The sequence below is a fragment of the Hemiscyllium ocellatum genome, chromosome 6 (assembly GCF_020745735.1).
Source record: "Hemiscyllium ocellatum isolate sHemOce1 chromosome 6, sHemOce1.pat.X.cur, whole genome shotgun sequence".
NCBI lineage: Eukaryota > Metazoa > Chordata > Chondrichthyes > Orectolobiformes > Hemiscylliidae > Hemiscyllium > Hemiscyllium ocellatum.
Window position 1 is genome coordinate 116702266 of NC_083406.1, and position 27637 is coordinate 116729902.

The following is a 27637-nucleotide window of genomic DNA, read 5'->3' on the forward strand; positions in this document are numbered from 1 at the left end:
TCTCTGCACCTGGATGGAGCTGACTGAGTCAGCAAACCTGAGGGACAGCTTGATGAATGGTTAAAGCAACAAGCTTTCTGTTCAGCCACAGTAAGCAATCCACACAAGTTGAAATTGCTATATCTTCAAATTTAAGAAAATGCCTCAAAGATGTTAATATTAATTTTTTTTGTGTGTTCCTAATGGACACTGATTATGTCTGAGTGACTCGAGTAGAATCACAGACCAGCCCAACACAACACAGAAAGAGCCCATCCTGTTCATCTCTTGAAGAACTATGTAGTTGCTTCCACTACCTCATTCTTTTTCCACATCCCTACATTTTTTCCTCACATGTTTATCTCATTACCGTCTGAAAACAACTGCCTCCATCACCCTTTTATGAAGTGCATTCCAAGCCCTAACCAGTCACTAAATAAGTCTTTCCTCACATCATCCCTGTCACTTGTGACCATCATCTTAACATACGTTTTTTTTGTGAAATACAAGATAATTCTGCTTCAGGGGCTTAACTGGAGCAAAGGCTTCGAAAATGTACAACTGAGGAGGTTACTACGTGTTTTAAAGTTTGATTTCTAGACTCCGATTCATTTGGTGACGGCTGCAGGATCCTACAGATGCCTAGAACATCATAAACTCAGCTTCCACGTCCACAATTGGGAAATAATATCTGGCACTGCAACAAAGGAAAATTCATCACAGCACTGTGGAGAAGGAATTCACGCCTGGAGAGGGTCACCCTCTGAAAGAGTCAAGGGATAGAATAATTTAATTCCTTCTGTACATCTTGCACCAATTGCTGCCTGCTGAATAAAATGGTCTTCTCACACCAGCTGCCTGATACCTTCTGTATTCATTTTGTCAGTGTAAATAGTATTTCTGCTCCCGTTCTCTTAAAATGAGATATATTCAAATGCTTCTTTGTAGCACAGAACTCCATTTGAAGAGGTGAATTAAGGTCTAGTATCATACAAATATTATTCCTTTGAGGTGCAAAGCCAATAAATTGGATTCTTACTCGACATGGAGTTTCGTTATGAAAGCGTTTTGTGATCATTTCTAACGAGCAAAATCCATCAATAATTATATCTTCTCCAAGGCAGTGAAATGTAATAGATAGGGCAATCATCAAATATTAGTAGAAAATGAGCAAAACAACCATCACAGAGAGATTTATTCCCAATAAAAGACAAATTTTGCAAACAACAAAATTACCAGAACAGGAAAATCGAAAACCTAGGAAATGGAAGATATATCTAACATACCTGTAAAAGATGAACACGCTCACTTTAACAATATAATCCAAACTATAAATATATATGGACAGCACACTCAGTAGATAAATGTGTGCATGCACCTTCATTTTCTGTTTGAATACTTATACTCAAGATGAGGATGATAATATTGTAATCATGAATTCACCATTTCAAGCACCCGTCATCAGGTTAAATGCAGTGTAAAATTTATTCTCCCCCCAAAAATATGCTGAATAACCCAAATATGACTATCTTACATTTCCAAAATTAGTGGAAATATAATTTCCCTCAGAGTCATAGTCATCTGTTCATAATATTTTGGTTATAGGAGAATGAGTTATAGTTTCAATTTAGCAGCACTGGGCGAAGCATTAGTTACTAGGCCCATATTTGTAGAAGCTGGAATGAATGCCCTGAGTAATGTTTTAACCTCTCCACAATCACAAACAGAACCAATGACAAATTCCATGTGCAGTATGCACTTACAGTCTATTTTACAGTCACCTGCAGCTTTGTACAGTATATTTTGAGGTAATTTTTGTTGCAATCTGACAGAAGCAGCGTGTGACACAAGTTGACTGCATGGGTTGGGCCACTCTCAGCAATGAAGTCAAATGGACAGAAAGGTGGGAGCTCTGAAATCACAGCTGGAAAAACAAGTGATGAAATGACAACTTCTCCTATCTCAGTGAGGATGCTGTCCAAAACAATGAGGCAGAGTGGCTTAGCTGTCAAAGTGCATCAAAACAGGTGGCGCTGATGGATTGGGAGGGTGTTAGGAAACAAAGTTAAAGACAAAACTGTTCTTAAGGTTTAAAATATCAAAGAAAAAACATGTACAGGATATTACTGTAAAAAGTACACATTAGATCCTGGTGTTTAGATTATAAGTTTCTCTCTTCAAACTTTGGCCCTGCAGTTTACATTGCCATTTAAAGCATTTGATCTTTTTTCTTTGATAATCGACCTGTTCAGGGTGATCTGACACAAAGGTCTCCTAGCCCAGAGTTAGACACACTACCACTACACCACAAGAAGCCTTCAAAGCCTTTGATTGTTATTTTGTATTCATTGTTTTCAGCTGCAGATCAACCTATCCTGATCATTTTGAGCATTCTTCTGAACTAAGAGGTCCAGGTTCAAGTGCCACCTGCTCAGAGGTGTGTAATAACCTCTGACAAGATCAAGTAGAAAACAAAATCTGAGTGGGTCTGGCTGCATAGACCACACTCGTTCTTTGGTCTTTCTGCTTCAGTCTTTTAACATGTATAATATCATGAAGCATACTTCGGACTGCAATAAAATGACATTAGTTTGCAAGTTATGAGGTGACAATCAATCAGAAGGTTTTAAACAATCAAGAGCTGAGAGAGAGAGAGAGAGAGAGAGAGAGCTGTTAGAGCAAATCAGAAAGCAGAAGGAAGGAATTAACTTGTTCTTTTCCACTGAAGATTTGACTGGGAATAGGATAATCAGCTTGACGTGGGGAAGGATGATTAGCAACACAGAGCCCAATGATGAAAGGCATCGTAACACTGGCATGATAATGATAATGAGATTTTCCTTTTATGCCAGAGATACTAAGAAATGAATCCTTCCATTATCAATGAATTTTACAGTAACTGGCAGATTTGTACTGGCCAATGGGGAAGCAGCTGAACCAAGAAGCTGCTTACTGTCCTCCTATTGGTTATCCAGAAAACCAAATGGGGACCTAAGGCACACATTATGGAGAGGCAAACCAGCAGTGCCTGCATGTTATGTATTTCACTTTGAAATGTGCTCCTAGGTGACCTAGACCCAATGTAAAAAAAAACTGAAAATAATCACGAGGTAATTCTTGCATGTCCAAAACAACAGCTCCAATGTTATGACAGAATGCCCCAGATACTGCAAGTCATATTAACTGCCTTAGCTTGGTTGCAACTCACTCTAAGAAACATAAAGGCACACCCACATGAAGGCCTGATTGATAGTGGAGGTGCTGGCAGAGGTGCAGGCCTCAGCTTTAGACTTAGCCTTGGTGGTGTGAGTGTCGCATGGGTCACTCCATTTGTTTTCAAATAGGTTGTGGCAAATTGGGAAATGGTGGAACTCAATAAGCAAAACCCAATGTGTTGGTGAAACGTCTTCTTGCATCACTTGCTCTAGGAGGAAATAGAAAGAAAAGAAAAAGCAGATAAAGAGCAAGATAGAAGTTCCAATCTGGGCCCAGAAACTGTTTCTACTTGTATGCAGGCAAACCAAACAACTCTGGCTTGAAATCCTCCATTGACTTGAGTACCAAGGTAGCTGGCTTTGTCAGTTCTGGGTCAAGGTGTGGATCTGGAATCTGGACGACTTGCATTCCTGCTGCCAATGCGGCTGTAACTCCATTCGGGGAATCTTCAAACACAAGACACTAATGGAAAGAAAGAAAGAAAGAAAGCATGCCTATGAGAAAAATACAATTTCTCTTGTTTGCCCTCAACCTTTTAGTTTTCCCTTTCTCTTTACACTTTCATCCAGACACTAATGGATTGCAATAACCGCTGCCCTGGAGAGGTGATGTGCATATCCCATGAATAAATAGTAAAATAAAAATGCTATATTTATTTCACTCCTGAAACTTTGAAAGCATTTTAAAATCCATAGCAGATTAAGTTGTCTGAGTGAGATTATTTGAGTAATTGTCCCTAGCAGAATTTTGTACTTGGCCTGTGCTGAATTGACTGATTACAGCCAGGGCTGAAAATGTGTTGCACTGTCTTGACTGCACTGTCCACTTGACACCCTCTGGTAATACTTTTAACTAGCCATTCTTTATGTGCTAAACTAGACAATGAAAGTCAACTTGTTATTCAATCAGGAGGGACCGAACTTTAGGAACATCATCATCATGGAATTCCTATTGTGTGGAAGCAGGCCATTCGACCCATCGAGTCCACACCAACCCTCCGAAGAACAGTCCGCCCAAACCCACCCCCTCTACCCTATTCCTGTAACCCTGAATTTCCAATGGCTAATCCACCTAGCCTACACATTTCTAGACACCATGGGCAATTTAGCTTGGCCAATCCACATCTTTGGACTGTGGGAGGAATCCTGAAGAAGGGCTTATGCCGGAAACGTCGAATCTCCTACTCCTTGGATGCTGCCTGACCAGCTGCGCTTTTCCAGCAACACATTTTCAGCCCTGGCTGTAATCAGTCAATTCAGCACAGGCCAAGTACAAAATTCTGCTAGGGACAATTACTCAAATAATCTCACTCAGACAACTTAATCTGCTGTGGATTTTAAAATGCTTTCAAAGTTTCAGGAGTGAAATAAATATAGCATTTTTATTTTACTATTTATTCATGGGATATGCACATCACCTCTCCAGGACAGCGGTTATTGCAATCCATAATTGCCCAGAAGGCAGTTAAGAGTCGAAAAATGTGGTGCTGGAAAACCACAGCAAATCAGGCAGCATCCGAGGAACAGGAGAATCGATGTTTCGGGCATCGGCCCTTCATCAGATTTTTGCCTGAAACATCGACTCTCCTGCTCCTCGGATGCTACCTGACCTGCTTTCCCACTCGACACCATACTTTGAGACTTTGATCTCTAGAATCTGCAGTCCTCACTTCCTCCCAGAGGGTAGTTAAGAGTCAACCATACATTTTGACCCCTCCACATTTCATGTCAGCTCTGATGAGGAGTCATCTAGGATCAAACGTTAGCTTGCTCTCTCTCCATGGATGTTGCCTGAGCCACTGCGATCTGCAGCATTTGTTGTTTTCAGGGCAGATTACAGCATCTGCAGTAATTTATTGCTACTCCTTTTGTGGGGCTGGCATCACATTCAGGCCAGACCAGGTAAGGTCCAAATTTCCTCCAGTAAAGAATATTCGTGAACAAGATGGGTTTTTACAACATCAACAGTGATTGCCATTAGGCTAATGAATATAAATTTCACTGTCTGCCAAGGTAGGATCTGAGGCTACAACCCCCAGAACATTAGCCCAGGGTTCTGGATACCTACTGCAGTGATATTATCACTATGCCATCACCTCTCCACTCCATTGTGTCCTATTATAAAGCGACAATGTAAAGAAAATACAAAATTAAGGCAAAATGGGTTTCTCTGATTTTTCTTTCCACACCATCAAGCATGCAAGCCAATCTCTTTCATGCACCTTTAAATCAGCGCATTTTTGATCAAGTGATCAAAGTAAACAGCAACAATTACATTTGTTTTCTATTCAATTTGTCGGAATCCTTTTGAAATCTTTGTATTGTGATTTTTCACAAACTTCCTTGTCCTCGAAACTTTGAAACACACTTATACTCTGCTCAGATTTAACCTCAATGGCTGTGCAACTCTCCTTTGTGTTTCAAAGTGCGTCTCAATTACAGGTTTTACATAGAATAATATTTTGGTGACAGTAACCCCTCCATATTAGTCTTTATCTTGCCCTGGACAGTCCATCTCCATTACTGCTTTGAATGCTTCTCACGATATGCACGTCAAAGTAAAAGCAGACCTTGCCAATTGGCTTTGTTGCGGAGTGTCTACCCACTCCACAGCATTAACTCAAAGTCTCTGAAAAGCTCTCGGTCTGTCTGCTCAAAGCTCTGAAACCACAGCTGAGATATGGTCTGACTTTTGTGAGTAAGCTTAAAAGCTACACAAAATAGCATTATCAGTCCCTTTCAGAAATCTTTGGTATCCAGATATAGCATAGAAATGTACTTGACAAGCTTGCACTGAAAGATCTAATTGACTTCAGTGATGTCTCAGAACTAGCTATATGGGAGCAACCAATTATTAGCCCAGTAATCTGCATAATGGAAGGGCTTAACTAATTCCCTGAAACTAGAGGTAATTAAAACTCCTCATTCCCACAGAAGGCACGTTAATGATCTATAATCATTCTGCTTTTTTGTTACAGTATGTGCATACTCGTCATGTTTGCTTTTGACCACAATGAAAGACATTTGTTCCTCATCAGCATTGAACTGGTGTGCATTACAAATTTGTTGGAAGAGAAGAACAACAAGATATTGCATAGCGCCTGCAGAAGGACTGAAGTCATCCTTATTATCGCCAGATATGGAAAAAGGAGAGGAAAATTGTTGAAAGGCAGCAGCTAAATTTTAAAGTCTTTCTTATTGTCATAAATGAGAGAATGGATGACTGTTTCGGTCTCAGTTTCATCTAATAAAGATACAGGAAATAAGATTGTTCACCGCTCACATTCACCCGTGCCTAGTATTACAGATTTCAAAGGATAGTTGTGACAAAAATTAAACTCTTTCTCCCCCTCATGTCGGGTCCATTAATATGATGAAGTGGGCTGCTCTGAATACTGATTGTGGACAGTGGAGTGCTGTACAAGGTCAGGCTGCAAACCAGCAAGTTACGAGAGCAATGTCAGATTAATAACAATCCATAGGCGCTAATATGCTGAGAATTGAAAGGTTGTTCCATTCTTGATCTTCAATAAGTTTGGAGTGTGGGTTTAGTGACATCCCAAAAGTACACAGCAAAGCTGTACCTGCCAAGTAGGATCATAGCAACAGAGATATAGACAATGCTCAGAAATGTGAAAAAGGCTATCTCTAGATCACAAGACCCACATTTAAAGTGTCATTAAGACTGCTGCAGCCCCCTGGTTTTATCAATGTGTTATCTTTCTGTTACTTTTAATGTGTCTCTCTCATACAGAGCTTTCCCTAAAATTTGGGGATGGATACTAAAAACTGCACAAACAAATCTTAAAGCAAACTTGCACATATTGTGTGGCTCAATTGGCTGCATTCTCGCCTCTGAGTCTCCACTCCAAGATCTGAGAACAAAAGTCAAGACTGATGCTCCTTTGTAGTAATGGACGGTATGGGCAAGTTGGGCCGAAGGGCCTGTTTCCCTGCTGTAGACCGCTGTGACTGTATGACTCTACTGAAGGTGATCTGCACTATCGGAGATGCCACATTTTCAGATGAGACAATGAATGAAGGCTGCCTATTTGACTACTCCGGTGGATATAAAATATCCCATGACACTATTTCACAGTTGATCAAGCCAATATTTCTCTCTCAATCAAGAGGAAACAGAAGGCTAACTTTATAAAGGTTCACAAAATCATGAGGGGCATTGATCGGGTAAATAACAAATGCCTTTTGCCTAGGATAGGGGAGCTCCGAGCAAGAGGGCACATTTTTAAGGTGAGAGGAGAAAGATTTAAAAGTGTTCTGAGGGCCAACTTTTTCACACAAAGAGGGGATCATATGTGAAATGAACTGCCAGATGAAGTGGTAGATGCAGGTACAGTTACAACCTTTAAAAGACATTTGGACAGGTATGTGAATAGGGAAGGGTTAGAGGAATATGGGTCATACACAGGCAAGTGGGCCTAGTTTAGTTTGGGAAACTTGGTCGGTCTAGATGAGTTGGACCAAAGGGTCTATTTCTGTGCTGTTTGACCAAAACAGATGATCTGATCAATATCACATTGGTGTTTGTCAGTGCACTGAGTGCAAAATTAACTGTTTGGTTCATGCATTACAACAGTGAATGCAGCAAAAAAAAAATTAATTTGTAAGATTTGAGAAGCATGTGCCTGTATAAATCAAGTATTTTCTTTCCTTCCCAGAGACACCACTGTCAGAGATCTCTTGTTTTACGTGGTGAATGCAAGCTGCCCCAGAGAGTCCAGTCTGCCTGAGGCCTAGTGATCATTGTGATCTTTGAGAATGACCCAATGGACACAACAAGCAGCAGGCAATTATGGGAGAAGGTGCATTCCTTTCATTTGGTCTTCTATGGGGCAACGAGGTCCATGCTGGTAGGGCAGCTTTCAGCTTGCACATTACTAGAGAAGAGATTCAGCCAACAACAGTAAATGTGGGGGACAGAAGATGACAACGAAAGCTGGAGGAGTGATTGCTGGTTCAACCTTATTCCTCACTCTTGTTTGCTCCTATCAGGCATTATGCCATACAATATAAAACATAATATAATGTTGGGGAGGTGATGACTTAGTGGTTCTATCATTGGACTGTTCATCGAGAGACCCAGGGAATGTTCTAGGGACCTGGGTTTGAATCCCACCATGGCAGAAAGGTGGATTTAAATTCAACAAAAATTCCTGGAATTAAGAGTCTAATGATGACCACGAATCTACTGTTGGATTAAAAAGCCATCTGGTTTGGGGCAGGCCCTTTGGGGAAGGAAGCTGCCATGCTTGCCTGGTCTAAGATAGAAACTGCAGATACTGTTATCCAAAATAGACAACAGGAGGCTCAAAAAAAACACAACAAGCCAGGCAGCACCTGAATAGCCTGGACTGAAAGGTTACACCCGAAATGTCGACCTTTCCACCTCCTGAAGCTGCCTGGCTTGCTGTGTTCTTCCAGCCAATTATTAGCCTGTATATCCTTGCCTGGTCTGGCCCACATGTGTCTCCAGACCCACAGCAATGTGGCTGTCTCTGAAACTACCCACTGGGCAATTAGGGATAGACAACAAATACAGGCCTAGCCAGTGACACATTCATCCCGTCAACAAACACAGGAAAATATGTTTCTTGCATACACGGTCTTGAGGCATTTGATGTGCCCATTTTACGTCTTCACTGACGCACTTCCTTGAGTGGGGGCTTAAAGTCTTTTTATGAAATGTTTAAAAAAGTGTGTATTTGTAAAATGTGAATAGAGAATCCATGAACAATAAAGGTGGAAGAGGAGGGAGGCAGGGGGAATGCAAATTTGTGCAGGGAAAGCTGCAAGTGTTATTTTGTGGCATCTTAGGACCCAAAAAGCTAAATCCCATTTAATGTGGAAAATCACCATGGTGTGCCTGAAAAAGAAAATCCACTCACATAAGCTGCACAGGGAAAGTTATTTTCATAGTTCTGGTGAGCTGCAAACCAAAGCAAATCGCTTGTGTGCACTTAACGTCTCTATGATACAGTGGAACCTTTATTATCCACCAGAATGGAAGGCACCCAATCCCAGGCAGTTTGGCTGATTATTAAAACCTATTCCATATACAGAGTCTAACAGATTAAAACTGTTTATTCAAATTCTTAATATGCAACAAGGACCCATATTTGTCCATTTGAATAATGACACACTCTTCTGAAACTGCTTCCAGGATGATTGCTGCTGGTTCCCTATTCTGAATTTCTGCCCACTGCCACTGACCTACAGCTAAAGATAAATTTCAGAGCTGTATATAAATTAAATCCTACCAGGTGCTGGACATCCAGACAACATCTATTGATTCGATCAGGTCAAGAACTCACAGGCTGTGAAATATGCAATCAAAAATCCCCAAGTGTGCTTTGGCTAGCTTATCAAAACCTGACTGAATTCCATGCAAATCACTGACGTTTCAAGTAATCCAGTGTATTCATCCCCCATCTCATTTCAGTGAGCTCTTCCTGCCAACCAGGTAATTCATTATACCGGTCTCCCTACAACGGCAGATTTATACTCAATCCTGCTGAATATTCAGCATGCTTCTTCCTCATCCTTCTCTGATACTTGCATACTTCAACCTCAATCCTTGATACAGCTGTATGTCTTTTTTTCCCTGAATCTAACACTACTGCCTAATCTATTATGATTAAGCCTATATACGCATGGGAGGTACCAGCATGATCATAGAGATGTACAGCACAGAAACAGATCCTTCGGTCCAACTCATCCAATCAAGTCCCACCTACCCCATCCCTCCAAACCCTTCCTATTCATATACCCATCCAAATGTCTTTTAAATGTTGCAATTGTACCAGCCTCCACCACTTCCTCTGGCAGCTCATTCCACACACACACCACCCTCTGCATGAAAAAGTTGCCCCTTAGGTCTCTTCTATATCTTTCTCCTCTCACCCTAAACCTATGCCCTCTAGTTCTAGACTCCCCCACCTCAGGGAAAATACTTTGTCTATTTATTCTATCCATGCCCCTCATGATTTTATAAACCTCTATAAGGTCACCCCTCAGCATCCGACGCTCCAGGGAAAACAGCACCAGCCTGTTCAACCTCTCCCTATAGCTCAAATCCTCCAACCCTGGCAACAACCTTGTAAATTTTTTTTCTGAACCCTTCCAATAGGAAGGAGACCAGAATTACACACAATATTCCAAAAGTGGCCTAACCAATGTCCTGCACAGTCACAACATGACCTCTCAACTCCTGTACTCAATTCTCTGACCAATGAAGGAAAGCATAACAAATGCCTTTTTCACTATCCTATCTCCCTGCGACTCTACTTTCAAGGAGCTATGAACCTGCACTCCAAGGTCTCTGTTCAGAAACACGCCCTTAGGACCTCACCATTAAGTGTATAAGTCCTGCTAAGATTTGCTTTCCCAAAATGCACCACCTCACATTTATCTAGATTAAACTCCATCTGCACTTCTTCAACCCATTGTTTCATCTGATCAAGATCCTGTTGTAATCTGAGGTAACCCTCTTCGCTGTCCATACACCTCTAATTTTGGCGTCATCTGCAAAGTTACTAACTAAATCTCTTATGCTTGCATTCACATCATTTATATAAATGACGGAAAGTAGTGGACCCAGCACCGATCCTTGTGGCACTCCACTGGTCACAGGCACTTGCCACATTCTTAGGACATGGGAACCGCTGGTTGGAGCCAGCAATTACAGCCCAGCCCTGATGTCCCTCGAAAAGGTGGTATTGAGCTTCCTCCTTGAACTACTGCAGCCCTTGAATAATACAAACACCTGCAGTGAGAGAGTTCCAGGCCTTTGGACTACTAATGCCTTCCATGTGACTGAGGTACATCCAGTGTGTTGTCAGGAAGGTAGTTTTGACTTAGTGATTGGCAATATAGTTCCAAGTCAGAACGTTGAGGGGCTTGGCGGAGAACTTGCAGGTGGTGACGTACCCATTTATCTCCTGCTCATCCTTCTGAGAGGCGGAAATCATGGGTTTGCAAGGTGTTGGTGAGGGAGTGTCTCAGTTCATCTTGTAGGTCCATACTGTTGCCACTGTACATCATGGTGAAGAGAGTGAATGCTGAAGGTTGTGGATGGGGTGTGAATGAAGTGGGTGCTTTATCCTGGATAGCGTCAAGCTGCACTTATTCTGGCAAGTGAAGAATATTCCATCACACTCCTGGCCTGTGCCTTGTAGGTGGTGGAAAGGCACTGGGAGGGCAGGTGAAGAGGTACTCACCACAGAATTTCTAACCTCTATCCCAAGACGGCCATTGCCGGGCATTTCAAACATTACTTACCAATTATCAGCCAAAGCCCAAATGTTATCCAGGTCATGCTTTATTTAGATTTCTGAGGAATTCTAAATGGTGCTGAACATTGTACAATCATCCAGAAGGCAGCTGACAAGGTATGGAGTATCCAAAAGGATTATATGCTCAAGTCTCAAAATAAACACAATGCTCTGGCTCAGAAACGAGAGACCGTGTGCTGCTAACTGAGCCACACACCACCTGTCAGCCAATGAAAATACTTTTCCTTGACTTCAGTTTATCTGCCACTCCTTAGCATGAAGCTTGGTTGAAGACTGCCTGATTGTTGAGGTCAGATTTTTTCATCTCCTCTAGTATTCAACTTTAATTTTTTTTTCTCTGCACAGAAAACAAACTGAATTGCAGAATGTGATCCCAAAACAATAATAAAAACCTTGAACTCCGAAGTAATAAAAAATAAATTAACTTACTTAGCCCTCTTGAAACAGCTATCTTGGCAACTGGCTTTTATTAAGGGTTGTTTTTCAGTTGTACATTATTTCTCAAGTTGTCACATCTTTCTTGGGGCTGTAAGTTTTTTATGCAAGCTGTTTGTCAACTTTACTGAGTTACTGGGTTTTGTAGGTTGCTTTCAATAGTTTGGGAGGTTGAGGTGTAACCTAACAGGGGTGTTTAAAAATGATAAAAGGATTCAATAACATGGAGACAGAGAAGCTATTATCTCTGCTGAGACAAGGGAGATAGTTAGAATGAAGCCATTTAGAAGTGAAATTAAGAAGTGTATTTTCATACAAAGGGTAATGGAAATCTGAAACACTCCCTCTCAAAAGAAGGCCATGGATTTTAGATCAAGTTCAATTGTCAAATCTGAGATTGATAAATTTTTGATGACTAATGGTATTAAGGGATGAAGAGAAGAAAAAAGGCAGATAAATATCTAAGTTGGTACAAATAGTACTGTATACAGTTCTGGTTGCTCTGCTACAGTTGGATATTATTAAATTGGAGAGAGTTTCAGAAAAAATTTACAAGAATACTGCCAGGACTGGACGGTTTCAATTACATGGAGAAGCTGAAGTCAGAAGTCCCACAACACCAGGTTATAGTCCAACAGGTTTATCTGAAATCTCAAACTCTTCATCAGGAGAAGGAGACGCTGGACAGACTGAGACTTTTTTCACTGGCGCATAGCAGGGATGAGGGGTGACTTGTAGAGGTTTATAAAATCATGATAAGGGCATTGATAAGGTGAATAGCAAGCGCCTTTTCCCTGCGGTGGTGAAGTTCAAATCTCGAGGGCATATTTTTAAGGTGAGAAGGGAAAGATTTAAAAGGAAATTGAGGGGGACCGTTTCACATGTTCATATGTAGAATGAACTTCTAGAGGTGGTTGTGAATGCAGGTGCAGACGAAACATGTAAAAGACATTTGGACAGGTATATGAATAGGAAAGGTTTCGAAGGATATGGGTCAAACACAGACAAGTGAGCTTAGTGTAATTTGTAAAATTTGATCAGCATGGATGGGTTGGACCAAGGGTTCTGTTTCCATGCTGTATAACACTATGATTCTAAATACAGCTCAAGGAATGTTCCCTGTAATTTGTTTCCCCCCACTATTAGACCTCCAGGATCTGTGCACAGCAGCAACTCCCAGAAGCAGACGCTAACGTGCCAGACCCGCCTAGAGGCTACACAAACATTGGATTAAAGTATAGATTACCCATGTCCCAAATGAATGGCAGAAGTTGGTCATGGGACTGAATGGCCTCTACCTACTCCTATAAAGCCACACTTAAAGATTTTAAATGTAAATTGCAGACTGTACAGCATATTTTTCCATTTCAACAAGCTTCACTCATTCTAATCTCTCACGGGTGGTATGGTACAGCTTTTCAGAGCCCTCTTCCAAAGCACTCACTTTCACCATTTTGGATTCCTGGTTTAACCTTTTGCAGTCTCCCCCGTATCTTCCTCACTGCTAGTAACGTGTTCTGTAACATTCTTCCAGGTGTAATTGTTGCCTGATTCGCATAGTAGTGTAATGTTTGCTCCTTTTAATTATTGCCTTTTCTTGCAACATCCAGCAACCATTTTCCCATTCAAATTAAATATAAGCAATTCAGAAGACAGAAGGATACACAACTGTTTTGTTTTTATGTTCTAAGCCAATAGAGCAGCAAAGAAATTGCAGTTTCACTTTGCTGCCACTTGTTGTCATTATTGCACTATCCCTGACCCTGTTGCAAGCAACGACATACAACCCATAGCGTAAAGCTGAAAACAACCAACAGTGCACCAGTCTGCTAAAACATTCACTTAGTCCCAGAATGCCACCATTTCAGTGCCTTGCACAAAAAGGACACTCAGTCTGGGTAAGCACCTCTGCCATAATGAAATTGTTGTTAAGCGACTCTAGAAACCAAACAAAAACAAACGATGAGAGATAGAGGCAACAGAGAGAAAAAGAAATTCCATTGGCTCAGGTGCTTTGCTGTGGAAAAGTGCTCCATAAAGCCAGTGCCTTTTAATACTACATCCTGGGCCCTGTGCAATATTCTTCATTCATTACCAAGAATAACTCAACAGTTACCATTAATGACAGGTCTGTAAAAATCAATAACTACCCTAGATTGTATATGGAGATCTTTATAAAGTGAAAAATCCTACCCGCCATGACCAATTACTTAAACCCTAATACTAACATTCTTTGATATACCTTTGCTACGCATTGTAAATGGAGAGAATTTAAAAGAATACCAGTGATATGTTGATAGGCTTTCATTGCTAATGATATTGACAGACTTTCCAACTTGCAGATTTTGATTACCTCTTCTGACCTCCAATGTAATTTCAGCACCTCTCCACCTATCATCAGCTCCAACAATGCCAAGGAACACCTTACACTTCAGATAATGTCCAGTTATAAAGTAAAAGCTGAGAGGTTTCCCGTGGGCTCCAACTCCTTTTGTTCCCTAGAGGAGTAGCATCCCTGAAGTTCTGTATGCACTTCACATATGACTCAATGTTTGTTCAACAGGTTGAAAGCAAAGTAGATCAACAGAAAGCAGTATTTCAACTGATCCCACCCAATATGCATGCACACCCTGTCAGTGGTCACAGGGCAACGAGGAATGGGAATCGTAGATGCCCTTTCCTTCCTTAGCCCCAGCTCTACTGTTTCCCATCTGAACGAGTACAGCTTGCTCAGGGAACTAAATCAAGGAAATCATAAGCTACTTGGCTCAATAACACATTACGTTTATCTAGAGGTTGCAAAGCTATCTTTTACAATGCTAATTAGAACCATAGCCATCTAATGCATATTTGGACACAGTCAGATCTAACCCCACCTAGCAACATCACAAAATATCAAACTCAATATTGATGTTTAAGTCTTTATCTCTTCAATCTTTAACAGGCACGGTGGCTCACAGCACCAGGGTCCCAGGTTCGATTCCAGCCTCGGGCGGCTGTCTGTGTGGAGTTTGCACATTCTCCCTGCATCTGCGTGGGTTTTCTCCCACAATCATATAAGATGTTAAATTGCCCATAGTGTTAGGTGCATTAGTCAGAGGGAAATGGGTCTGGGTGGGTTACTCTTCAGAGGATTGGTGTGGACTGGTTGGGCCGAAGGGCCTGTTTCCACACTATAGGGAATCCAATCTAATCTAGAAAATTTGTCATTGTGGAAGAATTTGAAAGCTAAATCATTTAACAAGATTACAAGAAACAAGAGCAGGAATATACCACTGGACCCTCTGAACCTGCTACAATATTCAATAAGATTATGGTTGTTCAGAGTGCTGTCTGGCCCTCTAATCCTCGTTCAAAATTCCAACTCAATTTAGACGATAGTCAATGAGGCAAACCCCCAATGTTCTCTGGGTTAGAGAATTCCAAAGAATAACGACCCCCTGAGACAAGAAACATTTCCTTACTTAGTTTTTAAATGAAAGACCCCCCCCTTTACAGTTAAACTGCAGCCCCTAGCTTTAGATTCCAACACAAAGAAGACATCCTCTCAAAACCTATCCTGCCAAGTGTCCTCAAAATCTTATAACTCATCAGTGTTTAGAACAGTGAGACGTGTTCGGATTGAAAATATATGCTCGATTTATTCATCCAGGTGACCTCTGGATGAGGCAAATGTATCAAGGTATAAGGAACCCGAAATTAATAGAGACATACAAGATAATAATAGAGACTTACAAGATAATCAGAGGGTTACATAGGGAGAGCCTTTTTCCAAGTACGGGGACGGCAAACACATGGGGACACAACTTTAAAGTGAGGGGAGATAGATGTCAGAGGTAGTTCCTTTACTCAGAGAGTAGTAAGGGTATGGAATGCTTTGCCTGCAACGGTAGTAGATTCGCCAAGTTTAAGTGCATTTAAGTCGTCATTGGACGGGCAAATGGATGTACACGGAATAGTGTAGGTGGGATGGACTTCAGATTAGTATGACAGGACAGCGCAACATCGAGGGACAAAGGGCCTCTACTGCGCTGTAATGTTCTATGATCTATGAACTTGATTTCAGGTTCCTTCAACCTTGATACACTCAATTTTCATTGGGAGTGTTTAGTAGCAGGGTCTTTGGGGATTTGTTTCCATCAGTCCTCTGGCTAGAGGGGCTGGAATGGTGGGTAACCTAGCTGTGGGCCAGAAATCCTGAGTTTGAATTCGATGCCAGGACCTGTTGGTTGGTCCGTGGAAGGTGTGTTTGTGATCAGCCCTGCAAATTCTTCCAATTCAGGTGATAGCAGGTCGTAAGAGCAGGAGAGTTTCCAGTGCAATCATTATGGATAAGACAATGGCAAGCCATTATGGTACTTTGCCCATAAGCAATCTAATGATCGAAGGCAGTTAAAGTTAGGGGAAGGTCTTTTTCAAAATTTACTTCTGGGATGTGGGTATCACTGGGGTGAGGCCAGGAATGTATTGCCCATCCCTGATTGCATTAAGAAGATGGTGATGGGTTGCCTTCCTGAGTTGCTGAAATCCATGGGAAGGGAAGGTATGCCCAGTGCTGTTAGGGTCCATTGTTTTGGGCTTTTGACCCAGCAACAGTAAAGGAATAGGTAAGTCCTAGACAGGATGGTATGTATCTTGGAGGTGAACTTTGTTGCTGGTGACTCCTGTATTTCTACTGCTCTTGCTCTTCCAGGTGGTTGAGGCTACAGTTTTATAAAGGTGTTGTTGAAAAGGTAGCAAGGTACACCTTGTAGATGGCACACATTATGTACTGGTAGCAGAGACAGTGAATACCTCAGGTAGCAGATGGGATACTTGACCAAGTGAATTGCTTTCTCCTGGATGGTGTTGAGCTTCTTGAGTATTATTGGAGCTTGACCCATCTCGGCTAATGAGGAGCATTCCATCAGACTCCTGACTTGGGCCTTATAGATGGTGGACAAGCTTGGAGGAAACAGCAGGTGAGTAACTCACTGGGGAATTCCCAGTCTCTAATTCGCTCTGGTGAGCACAGTGTTGAAAGTCAGTTTCTGGTCAATGATGACGTGGTTAGTTGGGGATTCAGCAACAGTAATGTAATTAAATGTCAAGGAGAGACGGTTCATTTCTTTTTATTGGAGACTATCTTGTACTTGTGTGGGGTGAATTTTGCCTGCCACTTATCAGCCCTAGCCTGAATGTTGCCCAGGTTTTGCTGCGTAAGAAAGTAGGATGCTTCAGTATCTGAAGAATTATAAATAGTGCTGAACATTGCGTAAAGTTGCACAATCACTGATGAAGCAGCTGAAGACAGTTGGGGCGAGGAAACTACCCTGCAGAGATACTTCAACAGCCACAACCGTCATCTTTTCTGTTAGATAAGCCTCCAACTAGTGAAGAGTTTCCCCCTGATTTTCATTAGTTTGGTTATATTCTGTGAAATGCTGCATTGATGTCAAGGGTATTCACTCACATCCATTCTGGAGTTTAGCTCCTTTGTCCATGTTTGAACCAAAGTCATAACAGCACTGAATAGCCCACGTGGAACTCAACTAAGCTCAGTGAGCAAGTGTCACTTCATAAGCACTTCCAATGATTCCCTCCATTGCTTACTTCACTGATGATCAATTGCAGACAGATGGGATAGCAATTAAGCAGTTTGAACTAGTCTTATTTCTTGTGGACAGGATATAACTTGGCAATTGTCCTAATTTTTATCTGTTAGCTGGATGGATCTTGAATATGGCTTTTCCTTTAAATAAAATCCAGTCCCTGCAGCAATTTCTCCTTCCTGAGGCCGAAACACTGTACACAATCTTGACCCACCAATACATTGATAGAGGTTAGTATAAGGGTTTTATCTGACTTCAAAGATCATTCCACAGATATTAGTTACTTTTTAACAATCGCTTTGCAGTTTCTAAGAGCTGCAACCTTGTTACCACCAGGTTGCAAATTAATTTGAATGTTACCCACACACTGCACGTGGGCCAGAATTTAAAAAGTTCTCTGGCAACAGCTAAACTAATGCTTAATCACAAACCTGCAAAACAGGCTCATTAAAATTGTGTTTTCTTGCACTAGATTTTGATGCTTTATTATTCAATTCATAAGGTCATGTACAAAGAAAATGCATCATCTTGTATTTCAAATTCCCATCCTACACCCTTCCTTTTAATCATTCCCCCACCTCCTTTAAAGCCCTCCTTAAAGTTCCCCTCCATGATAAAACTTGTGTCACCTTAACCCTCTCTCTGACTTAGCATTCATTTACCTCATGCCTCTGCAAAGTGGCCTGAGAGCAGTTTTCAATTGCAAACATTTCCAGTACAATGTTACACCTGTCATTGAGTCAGACAGCAAGGAAACAGACCCTTCGGTCCAACCAGTCCATGCCGAACATAATCCCAAACTAAACTAGTCCCACCTGCCTGCTCCTGGACCATATCCTTCCAAACATTTCTTACTCATGTACTAATCTAGGTGTCTTTTAAACATTGTAACTGCCCACATCCACCACTTGCTCAAGAAGTTCATTCCACACAGGAACCACCTCTTGTGTAAAGAAATTTACCCTCATTTTTTTTAATCTCTCTCCTCACACCTCAAAAATGTGCCCCCTAGTCTTGAAATCCTCCATGCTAGGGAAAAGACACCTTCCACTAACCCTATCTATACCCCTCATGATCTTATAAACGTCTATAAAGTCACCTCTCAACATCTTACACTCCAGTGAATAAAGTCCCAGCCTTTGTTTATAAATCATGGCCAGTCAAAACCTGCCATGCAATCTTTGTGAGATCACTAACACAGTTGGAAGAAATTTTGTTCAGATATTTCACTTCATTATTGCCATTGTTCCTGTAGGTACAACAATAGGTGTCATTTTTAAAGCAGCTTTAACATAATAAGCATTCCAAACTGTCTCAAGGAATGTTAAAAATGACACAAAACCACGTAACATCATAGCCACCTCAGATACTGAGGCAACCCAACATTCAGGTTTAGGCTGGTAACTGGCAAGCTACATTTGTGCCACCCACGTGCCAACCAATGAACATCTCCAGCAAAGAAGAAGCAAATTCCTGAATTTAACAAAATAAGTACATGATTATGTAGGGAATGGAAGGATATGTACCAAGGGCAGGCAGAAGGGATTAGCTTCATTCATGTTCAGCACAACATCACGGACTGAAGGGCCCATTCCTGTGCCATACTGTTCTAAGTTCTAAGATGAAATATTGGGGCAGGGGACCAGAAGGTTGCTTGGCAAGACACGTTTTAAGGTGTGTCTTAAATGGAAGAGAGAGAGAAATTAAGCAGCGGAAACGCTGGCAAAGGGATTGAAAGGTTCATTTCCAGACGTTTCGTTACCTTACTAGGTAACATCTTCATGCGAAGACCTCATGCGAAACAATGCTGAAAATTCCTGCTTTCTATTTATATGTTTGGGTTTCTTTGGGTTGACACCACAGGAAATGACATCTCCACCCCAAAGAAACCCAAACATATAAATAGAAAGCAGGAATTTTCAGCATTGCTTCGCATGAGGTCCACTGAAGATGTCACCTGGTAAGGTAACATCTGGAAATGAACCTTCCAGCTCAGTGAGCAAACCTACATCCAAAACCTCAACCTGAGCTACAAATCTTCCCAAAACTTGCTGGCAAAGGGAGTTCCAGAGCTTAAGACTTGGTAGCTGAAGTTGCATCAAATGTTTGAATGATTAAAATCTGAGAGATTTAAATAAAATCAGCATTGTAGGATTATAAGGCTGGAAATTACAGTAATAGGGAGCAAAGACCATGAAGAGGTATGAAACGAGGTTTATGATTTTGAAAATTAAAAAGACTGAATACTCAAGAAACAAATACATATATGTAAGCAGATGAATTAGGGGCAGGAATAAGCCATTTGGCCCCAGGAACCTCCTCCACCATTCAATAGCAGATCAGTATTGATAACAATTTAGAACTCTATAACTAAAGGTAATATTTACTGGTATTAGATGAAGTCCACAGAAGGTTCACGAGATTGATTCCAGGTATGAAAGGATTTTCTTATGAAACGGGGTTTTGATTGTACTCATTCCAATTTAGAAGAAAAACAGGTGACCTTATTGAAACTTAGAAGATTCATAGGGACTTGACTGTGGTAAATGCAGAGAGATTGTTACCCTTTGTGGGACAGTCTAGTAGCGGAGGGCCTAATCTCAGAGCAAGAGTTCGCACATTTAAGACAGAGATGAGGAAAAATTTCTTTTCCTCTAACGTTTGTTAACCTAAGGTATTCTTTAACACAGAGGGCTGTTACACTGGGCCATTAAGTGTATTCAAGGCTGAGATAGACAGATTTTTAATCAGTAAGGGAATCAAGAATTAGACGAATGGCAGGCCAGTGGAGTTTATCAGAACAGCCGTGTTCTGATGGAATGAGTAAAAAAAAACTGCTGATGTTGGAATCCAAGGTAGACCAGCAGGAGACTGGAAGAACACAGCAAGCCAGGCAGCTTCAAGAGGTGGAGAGGTCAATGTTTCAGGTGTAATCCTTCTTCAGTCTCGATGTAATCTTGCTTGCTGTGTTCTTCCAGCCTCCTGATGTTCTGATGGAATGGCAAAGCAGACTCAATGAGCTGAATGGCAGAAGTGGGTACTGCAGATGCTGGAGATTAGAGTGGTGCTGGAAATGCACAGCAGGTCAGGCAGCATCCGAGGAGCAGGAAAATTGATGTTTTGGGCAAAAGCCCTTTAGTCCTGATGACTTTCCTGCTCCTCAATGGGCTGAATGGCCTACCTCTGCTCCTACATCTTTTGGTTTTATGGACTCGCAACACACAGAAAAAAAACTTTTCTTCATGGTCATCCTAAATGGGAAATCCTCCACTATTAAATTTTGTCACCTCATGTCTCTCTCCCACAAGAGGAACTATTCTTCCTGCATCCATTTTTTCAATACCCCTCAGGAGCTTATATGTTTTAATAGAAGTTTATAAAATAATGAGAGGTATAGATAAAGTTAATGGTAGTAGTCTTTTCCCCGGAATGGGGTGTTTCAAGATGAGGAAGCACATTTTTAAGGTGAACGGAAAGAGATTTAAAAAAGACATGAGGGGCATATTTTTTACACACAGGGTGGTTGGCATGTGGAATGAACTTCCTGAAGAAGTGGTGGATGCGGGTACAATTACAATGTGTAAAAAACATTCAAATAAGTACATGATTAGGAAAAGTTTGGAGGGATATGGGGCCAGGAGGAGGCAGGTTAATTTGGGATTATGACTGGTTGTTTCTGTGCTGTTTCACTCTGTGACTCAATAAGGTTTCTGATTTTATGTTGGACATTTGTGCTTTCTGTAATTCTACTGTTGATTCATCAATGTTTGTCAGCAGTTGCAGAGATACCAACGTGATACAACTTGGTATGCATTCTGCACAGTACATTTTTCAGCAAGAGTCTACCTGGTCTCTGTCAGATTTTGTAAAAAATAACTAAAAGGACTGAAGCTTGACTGTAATCATCAACTACAAAGATTGGTTTCCAGCATAGGAACATTAAAGACATGCTCTGACTCTTCCAGGAGACATCTGAGTGAGCACATCAAACCTATGATCAATTGCCTGCCTCTACTATAAAGGTTTGGAACCCGTCAGATGGTTTCTACAAAACAGTTAAACTATCCTCTGATTGAACAGGCTGTCTTCTGTGGTCATATGCCATCAGTCTGTAGGGTTAATGATGAGAGCTAATGTTTCACCAGAGAATAAGGTATTTAGTCACTTCTTTAAAAAAATTACTTGTTCATGGGATGTGAGTATTGCTGGCTGGGCCAGCATTTACTGCCTAACCCAGCTGCCTTCTTGGAACCAGAAGAGTCCATGTGATGGAGAGACACACAATGCTGTTAGGAAGCAAGTTCCCAGATTTTGACCCAACAGTGAAGGTTTGGCTGAATTCGTTCCACGTCAGGATGGTGTGTGGCTTGGAGGGGATGCTGCAAGTTCACCTGAATCCATGACCCATGACCTTCTCAGTGGGTACAAGAAAGGTCATCCACAAATCACAGTTTAAAGTTTAATTTTAATCTGTCGATTTCAAGAGCTGTATTAATTTTAAAAGTTGATAAATAGTGTTGTTAAATGGTAATAACTGTGCTACTACAAAGTAAATCCCTTTGATTGTTAGCTATAGTTGTGATCGCAGTGGTTATGTTACTGTAATCCAGGGAGCTGGACAAATGATCCTGAGCCTTGCTTTCCACAAACTTACTAATTAGGCCACTACATTCTCCTCCAAATCATTTATATATATCACAAACAACCTGGGGACCCAGTACTGATTCCTGCAGCACACCACTGGCCACAGATCTCCAGTCAGAAAAACACACTTCCACCACGACTCTGTCTTCCACAACCAAGCCAATTTCATATCCACCTTACCAGCTCAACGTGGATCCCATGTGACATCAGCTTTTGCGTCAGCCTGCCATGAGGGACCTTGTCAAAGGCTTTGCCAAAGTTCATATAAAAAACATCTAATGTCCTGCCCTCAATCACCTTTGTCACTTTCTCAAAATAATCAATCACGTTTGTGAGACTCAACCTTCTCCACACAATGCCATGCTGCCTATCGCTATTAAGTCCATATTTTTCCAAATGTGAGCTAATCCTATCCCCAAGGATCTTCTCCATAATTTCCCCACCACTTCCGAAAGCCTTTCCAGTATTTACAAGGGACAAGTGTGGAGGGTGAGGCATTTGTTTCTGGATGAGTGCACCTTCAACAACACTTCAGAAACTCTCAGTCTCTGATCTCTTTTTCACTAATCTTACTTGCTTGTACAGGGAAGGACAAGCACAATTGCCCATTCATAGAGTTGTCATAAGCCTGTAAAACCCAGTCTGATTAATTAGGAATCCACCATCACTTTTAACGTTCCTTCGCCCTCAACAGTACATCCCATCTGTGGTGTGCATCATATGCAAGGCGCACTGCAACATCTAGTCAGGGTTTCTTTGACACCTCCCAAACCCGCAACTTCGACCGCCTGCATGGACAAGGGCAGTATGCACACTGGGACATCTGTACCTCCACCTTTCATTCCAATTCCCACACCATCCTTGTTTGGAAATGGACCGTAGTGCCTTCATCAACCCTGGGGTGAAATCCTGGAAATCCCATTGAGCATTGTGGAAGTTAGCAACACGGAAGTAAATTAGTCAGTAGTGAACTGTGGTTGGACATATTCATGGAGGGTTGATTATGCAACAATTGATCATGTGATGTTCAATTGTGTGGTACTCCTTCAGTCACATTTAAGGTTCATCTGCTTTCCTCCACCTCGAGTCAAAATTTAGTCCATAACTTGATGGAAATCCCTTTTATCATCAGCTTAACCCCTCCTCTGCATGCTGTCAGCCTGCCTCATTGCTCATGGAAATTTCTGCCTTTTGTCTGGCTGGATGTTGATCTTTTGCAATCTAGTGGTTGCTGGCAGAAACATTGTTCCCCAGCTCGTTGCAATGGTGACTTTGTGACTTCTTTCTATGCCAATGAATGCACACTGGAAGAAGGGTGCGAGAAAGCTCCCCGTCATTCCGAACTGCAGGAAGGATCTGCTCCCAAGTTGTTCCAGTTGCTCTTTTAAGGTTGGCGTATTTCAGTTTCTTTATTTATTTGTCCATGGGATGTTGGTGTCATTGACTAGACCAATATTTATTGCCTATTCCTAATTTCCCTTGAGAAAGGTGAGCTGCTTTCCTTGGGATGTAAATAGGCAGGTCTAGGATTTTCAGCCAGTAACACTGAAGATACAGTTCCAAGAACGGGAAGATGTGTGGATTGGAAAGGATCTTTGCAGTGGGGGGTGTTCCCATGCAGCTGCTGCTCTTGACCGTTTAAGATGGAAAAGGCCATGGGTTTGGAAGGTCCTGTCAAAGGAGCATAGCCAAGCTGCTACAGTACATCTTGCTGCCAATGTGCATGAGTGGTGGAGAAACTGTGGAATGAGATGCCACTGAAGTAGAGTCCACTGGGTCCTGCCTGGTGTTTAGTTTTGCACCTACTGATGTAAGTTAAAGCTTTGCCTTTGTGCTTTACACCAGTTGATTGGTTCTGTTCGGTACAGTGAAATTCCTTATGCACAGATCAAATTTCGCTCAATGCAATAGAGACGCCAACCATAAAGTTTCTGCTTTGCTCTGTATCTGAATTAAAATTTTGTGGGCTGAAAATGCAGTCTAAATTTTTAAAATATACCAGATACCTATTTTCCCCACATTAGTGGATTTTAATGTCTTCATGAAGCAGTCGTATATTTTCGCCAATATAAAAGAATGTAAGCTCTGAATCATTTCAAAGTCTTGTATGTTTCAATGAAATCATCTCTTGTTTTTCTAAATGCACAGCATGGGCCCAAATTCCACAGCCTTTCTTCAAATGACAACTCACCCAACACTAAGAGCAATCTGGTGAACCTTCATAGCCCTGTCTCCAATACAAGTATATTCTTCTTTAAGTGTTGAGACCAAAACTGCACACAGCATTCAAAGGGTGGTACTACTAACACCCTGTACAATTGCTGGATGACTTTTTTAAAAATTGCACTCCAATCTCTTGCAAGAAAGCCTTCCCTGCCATTTGCCTCCCATATTGCTGACTTCAGTTGGAGCGTTAACTCCGGAGTTTCATTTACAAACATACCCATAGTTGCCTGCACATTATGGCTTTTGAAAATAATTCTGCTTATCTATTGTTACAACAAAAGTGAATAACACCGCACTTCCCCACATTTACCATCACATTGTCCACTCGCTTACAAATTCTTTATTTCCTTGCAACCTCACCGTGTCTTCATAAATTAACACTTACAATTAGCTTTGTATTATCAGCAAACTAATAATCTACTCTCTGTCCAGTTTGTCAAAGCCAATAATAGAAGTTCTAAACAGCTGAGAGGAGAAAGTGAGGACGGCAGAACCGAAAGTGTGGTGCTGGTAAAGCACAGCCGGTCAGGCAGCATCCGAAGAGCAGGAGAATCGACATTTTGGGCATAAGCCCTTCATCAGGAAGGGCTTATTCCCGAAATGTTGAATCTCCTGCTCCTCGGATGCTGCCTGACCGGCTGTGCTTTTCCAGCACCACACTCTCAACAGCTGAGAGGTCCCAGCACTGCTCCTTGTGGCATTTCACAAGGCACAGCCTGCAAATGGAGAATGTTCCATTAATTCCTACTCTTCACTTCCTGTCTATTAATGAACTCTCTTCCCAAACTAACAGTTCATACCCACCCTGGACTCCATAAGCTTACCTATTAACTTTTTGTCTGGCGTCCTATCAAATGCCTTTTGGAAGTCCAGGTATACTGCAACAACTGGTTTCTCTTTCATTCTCTTTTAGTTAAATGCACAAGAAGTTCTATTAAATTTATCAAACACGATTTCACTTTCTAAAACCTTGCTGACTTTGTCAGACCATACCATGATTTTCAAAGTGCACTGTCAAAACTTCCTTTCTTTACAGTTCTTGTAAACAAGAAGTGATGGTTTTATCAACAGACTTACGTTGGAAAAATCGTCTTTAAAAACAATCATAGAGCTCCCGAGTTGCTGTGTCAGTCCTGGCTGTTCCAGAGCTGTTTAGTAACATTGCTGAACAGGTAGATTGGAAGACATAAAACAAGCCACTCACCAATATTCATAGCTTGGCTATTCTTTTCCTGCTGTCTCAAATATTTTGAGCTATTACTGCAGGCTTCAGGACTCTGATATTGAGCTGACAATTTCAAAACATTCCAAAAGATCTAGAAAAGGCTCTGGATCTGCATCTACCTACAGCAGGAGCAGGTCAGCTCAAGGGCAGCAGCAGGTTCCCAATACTACCTCACAGCTCTGAAGCTTTAGCAGCATTACCAGGTGAGTGGACACTGCCGACTCTCACTCAGGGTCTAGTAAGGGTCAACCCATTATTACTCACTATGAATATTGAGTACAAGAGTTGGCAGGTCATGTTACAGTGATAAAAAAAACACACAACACCAGGTTATAGTCCAACAGGTTTATTGGGAAGTACGAGCTTTCAGAGCGTAGCTCCTTCATCTGTAACTAGTGGGATAGGATCATAAGACACAGCATTTATAGCTATAAATTTGGCGTCTTATGATCCTGCCCCCGGCTACCTGATGAAGGAGCAGCGCTTTGAAAGCTAGGACTTCCAAATAAACCTGTTGAACTATAACCTGGTGTTGTGTGACTTTTAACTTTATCTACCCCAGCCCAACACTGGCACCTCCACATCATGTTACATTGAGTAGATTTGGCAGGTCATGTTACAATTGCATAGGACTTTGGTTCAGCTACATTTGAATTTTGCACACAGTTCTGGTCACCACAGTAACCAGAAGGATGTGGATGTTTTGGAGAGGGTGCAGAGGAAGTTGATGTTGCATGGTACGGAGGACGCTGGCTATGAAAAGACAGTGAGTAGACTAGGATTATTTTCATTAGAAAGACAGAAGTTGAGGGGGGACCTGATTGAGGTCGACAAAATCATGAGAGGTTTAGACAGGGTGGGTAGCAAGAGTAGGGGACTCTTTTCCCAGAGTGGGGGACTCAATTATTAGGAGTCACAAGTTAAAGGTGAGAGGGGAAAAGTTTAAGGGAGATATATGTGGAAAGTTCTTTACACAGAGGGTGGTGGGTGCCTGGAATGTGTTGCCAGCGGAAGTGGTAGAGGCGGGCACGATAGCATCATTTAAAATGTATCTAGATAGATACATGAATGGGCAGAGGAATACAGGTCCTTAGAAAATAGGCAGCAGGTTTAGATAGATGATCAAGATAGGCGCACGCAGGCTTGGAGGGATGAAGGGCCTGTTCCCATGCTGTAATGTACTTTGTTCTTTGTTCTATAAGAAGGGTAAAGTTATCATCGTGAAAATATAGAGCCTTGTTGAGACTACACCTGGAGTATTGTGTGCAATTTTAGTCTCCTCCATAAGCAAATGGAAACTTCCCAGAAAGGAAACATAACAAAGACCCACCAAAACAATGTCTAGGATGAAGGATTGTCCCATGAGGAAAGATAGAATAGACTGGTCCTATATTCTCTGGAGTGTAGAACAATAAAAGGTGATATCATTCAAACATATAAAATTCTTATAGAGGTGCAGAGTGCAGATGCAGGAAAGATGTTTCCCCTTTGAAGGATATCAAGAACTTCAGTTTAAAATGAAGTGGAATTTCTTCACTCAGCAGATGTTAAGTCTTTTGAAATTTCCTCTCCCAAAAGACTGTGGAGGCTCAGTTGTTGAATATGTTCAAGACTGCAATCAAATTTCCAGGATACACATGTAATATAGAAACACAACATTGGCGTGTCTCAGGCATGATCTCATTAAGTGGTGGGGCAGGCTCAAGAAGCTTATTTCTTATGTAGTTTAAATTCTAAAATCGGTGGAAGATATGTTTCAATGACAAAGTACAAAATTTACAAATGGACATGGATACATTACATGAATTGACCAAAATTTGGCAGATGAAGTTTAAGGTGAATAAGTGTCAGGTTACCCATTTTGGTCAGAGGAATAGAAAAACAACTTATTATCCAAATGGAGAGAAACTTGAGCGTGTTTCAGTGCAGAGGGATCTCGATGTCCTCATGTATGAATCACTGAAAACTAATATGCAGGTACAGCAGGTAATAAGGAAGGGACATGGAATT

At 41.5% G+C, this 27637-nt stretch overlaps 1 protein-coding gene across 1 annotated transcript in view; it reads right to left on the reverse strand.

The window, feature by feature from the left end:
- Window positions 1-1241: 1241 nt before the first annotated feature.
- Window positions 1242-27637, reverse strand: part of pudp (pseudouridine 5'-phosphatase) — a 34541-nt gene continuing 8145 nt past the window's right edge. The window contains exon 4 of the mRNA XM_060826294.1: window positions 1242-3657. Within this exon, the coding sequence (XP_060682277.1) occupies window positions 3481-3657 (177 nt within the window). The 3' untranslated portion in view covers window positions 1242-3480. The remainder of the gene's footprint in view (window positions 3658-27637) is intronic.